This window comes from Pristis pectinata, chromosome 21, assembly GCF_009764475.1.
Source record: "Pristis pectinata isolate sPriPec2 chromosome 21, sPriPec2.1.pri, whole genome shotgun sequence".
In the NCBI taxonomy this organism is placed as follows: Eukaryota; Metazoa; Chordata; class Chondrichthyes; order Rhinopristiformes; family Pristidae; genus Pristis; species Pristis pectinata.
Window position 1 is genome coordinate 31,075,605 of NC_067425.1, and position 6,000 is coordinate 31,081,604.

General features: G+C 43.0%; 1 protein-coding gene across 2 annotated transcripts in view; it reads right to left on the bottom strand.

The window, feature by feature from the left end:
• The window catches only part of dtx2 (deltex 2, E3 ubiquitin ligase), a 48,967-nt gene extending 43,308 nt beyond the window's left edge, over positions 1 to 5,659 (bottom strand). For both annotated transcript variants that reach the window (XM_052035423.1, XM_052035422.1), the window contains exon 1: positions 5,303 to 5,659. In XM_052035423.1, the coding sequence (XP_051891383.1) occupies positions 5,303 to 5,603 (301 nt within the window). In that variant the 5' untranslated portion in view covers positions 5,604 to 5,659. The remainder of the gene's footprint in view (positions 1 to 5,302) is intronic.
• Between the last annotated feature and the right edge of the window lie 341 nt (positions 5,660 to 6,000).

The window sequence follows — 6,000 nt, forward strand, 5'->3', positions numbered from 1 at the left end:
TGAAATACTAACTAATGTAGAGTAGATGGATGCATAAGTGCATGGGACAACTGCTTTGCACACAACAGCAGACAAAAACAATGAGACGACTAACCAAATTCTTGAGGGAGGACTATTGGATAGAACACTGTTCTTCTTCAAATGCCAAAAATATTTAATGACCATTTTGGTTTTGTGTCTCATTTGTAGAGTAACACCTCCAATGAGCACTTGCTTAGTTCTACACTGAAGTGTGCCAGCTTCAATTTAATGCCTGGGTCCTGGTGCCAGCTTAAACCTACAAACTTCTTAGTTCTACCAACTTGAATTAGAGTGTTAAAAATGACATATTTTTCAGTACACCAAATTGGTTCCACGTGAGACATCCTAATTTCATGCCCAAAGTGTGCAAGGATAGCACCACATCAAATTTAACTTAATTCAGCATATGAATTGTTGTCCAGCTGTACTAAATTATGAGCACATTTGCGTGCCGATAGTTTACACAACCATTTTAGACTTGGATACTGAGGCATGGAAACAATGGTGCCAATTGTTTTGCCAATGCTAGATTTGGCCAAACACATGTAGACACGCAGCTGCCAGCAATAACAGCCCCTCAGTTCCTTTACAATACTGCTTTAGGCCAAATATTTCAAACTGCAAGTATCCTGAAGGGGCTATGTCTGTCACACTGAGTTTATTATCACTTTGCTGACACCATCTGCTGTTTCTGAGATTCTTTGTTGTTTGTATTTCAGATCTGCAGCATATTGTTTGAAATTTAGTACAGAGAAATACTATGCTTCAGGAAACACACTTTTAAATGGCACACTCAAAGACAAAAGATCCAGGGGTTCAGATGCACAAAATAAAGATATGTTTGGTATAAGATGCTACAGGGTGCACATTATATATACACAAGGCAATAAGCCAAGGCATTTTCCAGATAAGGAAGTGGATGCTAAGTCAAACTGAGGCAAAAAGTGACAGACTTGGTTAGAGTAACATTTGAGAATTAATTAAAGGTGGGGAAGCAGAAAGGTCTAGAAGCAAATTCCATCGTATTGAACAAAGGCTGCTGACTGTCATCAAACCGATGAAGAAACTGAAGGAAATTTTAGGAACGTTTCTGCGATGGTGGAGATCTCAGGAGGAAGCCGAGATAGATCATTCACCTGGGACTTCTGGCCGAACATGGCTGCAAATGCTTCAGTCTCATCTTTAGCACTGAGGTGCTGGTGAGCCCCACCATCATTGAGGCTGAGGATGCTGGAGCTGCCTCTGTCCATTACCGATTTAAATGTCCACTACCATTCTTGGTAGGTATGACTGAACTACAGATCTTTAGTCTAATTTGTGTTGTAGGAGAATTTAGCTTGCCTTTTGCAGACAGTGTTTGCTGTCTGGCATGCATATGTTGCAGGTTGCCACATTATTTTTTTTTGTTACACCCGATGTCTATCCAAACAGCCTTCTGCACTTCTCTCTGAACCAGGACTGATCTGCTGCTTGATTGTAAAAGCAATATGCAAGGCCGTGAGGTTATAGACTGCAGTGATGTACATTGCTGCCACTGCTGAAGGTCCAAAGTCTTATGGATGCTCATTCTGAGCTGCCAAATTTGTTCTGAGTCTATTCATTTAGCACGATTGTGCTGTCACACAACACAATGGAGGGAGTCCTCTCCATGATATTAGGTCTGTCTTTCCTCAAGTACTATGCAGTGGTCACTCCTACAAATTCTATCAGGAAAGATACACCTGCCATTAGTAGAGTGATGAGGACGATGTCAACTAGGCTTATCCCTCATGGAGAACCACTCAGTACCTACTTGAGACCCAATCTGGCAGACATGGACTTCAGGATTTGGGTCAGTCGTAGTGCTACCAAGCCACTTTTGGGTCACAATATCAAAATAAGGGGAGCTTATTTAGGCCTGAAATGAGGAAAAATGTCTTCGCTCAGAGAGTGCGATTCTTTGCCATTCTCTATCCAGAGGGCTGTGGAGGCTGTCATTAATTAAAAACTCAAGACCAACAGGTTTCTGGGTATTAGGGAAATCAAAGGATAATGTAGGTAAATGTTGATGATCAACCATGAACTTGTTGAATGGCAGAGCAGATTCAAGGGGCCAAATGACCACTCCTGTTCCCATTTATGTTTTTATGAAAGACAATGAAGCCCCTCCCACCCAGAGAACATCCTGTTCCTTTGTTACTTACAAATATGGTGGAATTGAGGGAGGGTAGCAGTAATCTGGGGAAGAATTCCTTGCTCACGTTTGACCATGACATTTCATGGATTCTAGAGTAAACGTTGGGGAGGCCCAGGATGAACTGCCTACTGCCTGTATATACTGTGCTCTGGAGGACAGGGTGTGCCCAAGGATCGTAATGGAAGAGTCCAGCACATTGACTGCAAATTATGATTATGTGGGTATGACTATATCAGAATGTTGAGTGACAAGTCTGTGGGAAAGCTCTCTGAATTTAGAAAAATGTGAATGAAGCCAACAGTATTTGTTAGCTTTAGGTTTTAACAATCGCCAGTAAAGAATTGTTCCCTCTATGCCTAATGCCTATCCTTCAATTTTACTAGGGCTTTATGCCACACAAAAATGCCTTGATGTCATGGGCAGTCACTTATCTCATCTCTAGACTTCAGTCTGTTTTTGTTCCACGTTAGAAAAAAGTTCTAATGAGTCCAGAAATCGAGAGATCATGGCAAGGTGCAGTCTCCGGGTTTAGTGGATGACCTGATTAATTTGACTTCTGGCGATACCAATACTAAGGTGACACTTTGGGGGAAAAAAGTTAATCTGAGTGTCAAAACACTCTTGATCTGGTACAATCTACACAGTCATTGTGCCCGTCTGTTACTGGGAGTAGCTTTCAATAGCTGATTTAATAGCAGAGCACACCATCAATTGACTGACAGTCAGCTTTTACATAAAGACTATATTTCCCAAGGCAACTGGTCAGTTCCACTGGAGAGAAGGCAATGAGTAATGTTTTGATTCCAGAGACTTAGCACAAAAACCTATGCTGCTCTATTGGTGCACTCAGAGGAAGTTCTCCTCTGGAGATGCTGTCTTTCGAATCATATGTCAAAATTGTGATGTTAAATCAAGGTTATATCTTCCCTTGGGAAAATGTAAAATCCCCCAAGATACTAACTTAAAGAGCAGTTAATTCTAGCATGCTAGCCAACGTTGAAACTCTGATCAACATCACAGAAATAGCATTCACACAAACTGGCTGCTTTGCTTCCTACTTTACCATAACGATACTTCAAAAGCATTTCATTGACTGTAGAACACTTAGGATAACAAAACTACCAAATTAACTCAATTTTGGCAAGGTCACAGAGGTTTGCAAAACCACCATCACTATTCGAGGATGGACAAAGAAAAAAAGCAAAAAAACTATTGGCTGGTTAGCTTGACATCTATCATTAGAAGAATGGTTGAATCCATTGTGGTAATAGCAGGACATTTAGAAAATCATAAGACAATCAAGCAGAGTTGATAAAGTTTTATGAAAGGGAAATTATGTTTGACAAGTTTGCTAGTTCTGAAGTTGAAACAAAAAGGGCAGATAAAAGGAAACCAGTAGATGTAGTACATTTGGATTTCAAAAAAGCAGCTGATAAAGTGCCACATTAAAGGTTAATGCACAAGGTGAGACTTTGGGGAAGATATTGGAATGGATAGGGGATTGCTTAACTTGCAGGAGAAAGGTGGGGGGGGGGGACTCAAGATAAATGGGTCATTTTCACACTAGTAATCAGTAACCACAAGGATCAGTGTTGGGACCTCAATTATTTAGAATCTATATTAATGACTTGGATGAAGGGACCAAGTGTGCTGCAGCCATTTACTGATGGTACAAAGATAGATGGGTTAGCAAATTGTGAGGAGAGTATGAAAGGCCTGGAAAGGAATGTGAATAAATGTGTGATCATGAAGTATAATGATGGAAAATGTCAAGATATCCACTCTGGAAGAATGCAAAGGCAATTTTCTATTTAAAGGGAGTGTGACCACAATACAAAGGGATATGGGAGTCCTGGTACATGAACACAAAGAGTGAGCATGCAGATACAGCAAATAATTGGGAGAGCTAATGAAATGTTACCAAGTGTGTAAAAATAAATAAGTTTTCATACAACTTTAGAGGGTGTTGGTGAAACCACACAGTATTGTGTACAGCTTTGATCTCCTCTTTAATGATACGCTTTAATTGGAGGCAGTGCAGGGAAGCTCCACAAGCTTGAGTTCTGGGATGAAGGAGATGATATATGAAGAAAGGTTGAGCAAGATTGGGCTTAAATTTGTTGGAGTATAATGGAATGGCAATGATCTTACTGAAATACAACTTTCTGAGGGGGCTCCATAGGGTGGATGCTGAGAGAATGTTTCCCCTAGGGGGATGTCTAGAATAGGGGGCATTGCTTCAGTCAAGGGATGAACCATTTTAAGCAGAGACGAGGAGCAATTTCTTCTCCCAAGCGTTATAAGTTCTCTACCCCAGAGAGCTTTGGCAAAGTCTTTGAATATATTCAAAGCAGAAATTGCCAGACACAAACTTCAAAGGGGTCAAGGAGGTATGGGAAGCCAGCAAGAAAGCAGTTAGGCCAACCATGATCTTAATAAATGGTAGAGCAACTTAAGGAGCTGACTGGCTTACACCTGCTCCTGTTTCTACATACCATCCAAAAACAATCAACTGCAAATATCTAGTTTGATCTTAGCCTAAGGAAAGATGCATTTCTTATTCTTAAGACTTGCTTCTTTTCTAATCTTAGGGCCCTAAAAACGAAAGTTTTTTTTAACAAAAAACAAGTTAAAACATTTCCAATGAAAAGACGCTAACTAAAATAAAAACAAACGTCATAAATATACTTACAAGTATGTATCCGCCTGGAATCAATTATAACCAAGAGGAATGAAGTAATTGGAATGAAAACCATGAATACATCTGTTTAGAGATGTCAATGAACTATGATGCCGATAATCTCTTATAAATCTTTTAATCTCAAGGTTAAAAAAAATAATGGATCTCTTTTACGGCAAAGGGCAAATGAGAAATGATCCACAGACAAATACGTGCTTTGTAAAGTTGAAGACAACACTCAAATGCAACCACCTCAAGTACACACACACACACACAAAAACAATTTGCAAGGAAATGAAACATTTTTAGTAAACAGAAAGGCATCCTAGTGAACAGTGAACAATAACTAGACCACAGCAATGGAGAGGGTACATGCATTAGTCAGGTTAATGGTACGCCAGTAATAGGTGTGTGAGTGGCCCTACCGGTGTCCTGGCGGAACTGGGTGAGGGTGGGGATATCGATGATGTAGGGTGCGAGCCAGGGGTCGGCCTGGCCCAGCGCGATGCTGTTGGTTCCTTTGCCGGCCGCCGCCGCTCCGTGCAGCTGCTGCAGGCTGCGCTCGACGTGCTCGCTCACCCGGCTGCTGTAGGGCCTCCAGCGGCCCGCCTCGTCCTCCCACTCCCACACCACCACCTGCGGCCCCTGGCCGGCGGCGGCGGCGGCACCACCACCACCGCCGCCTCCCGCAGCCGCCCCTCCGCTCCCGTGCGCCGAGGCCGCCATCTCCTGCTCCCCGCCCGGAGTAAACGGCGAGAGAAACAAACGCCGATAACTTTCCGACCCAAGCTCCTCCTCCGCTCTCTGGGGAAGGGGGCCCGCGCGGCACACTGGGAAATGTAGTTCCCCCCTGCAGGGGGTTCCGGTGACTTGACATCCGGTCTGCCCGCCGGCGGACTACAACTCCCATGTCCCCCGACCGCCGTCAGCACCCTCTGCTGACGGGTATGGGCAGGTGCGAGTGCAACAGCGGAGCGGGCGGACGAAACTTGGGGCAGAACTTTTTGTGGTTCTGTTGTTGTAGTTTGATTTGGGCACCGAGGAGAGAATTGCGTTGGGAATGCGAGCTCCGCAATTACAGAAATTGTGGACTGAAAACCAAAACAAAAAATATGGATGCTGG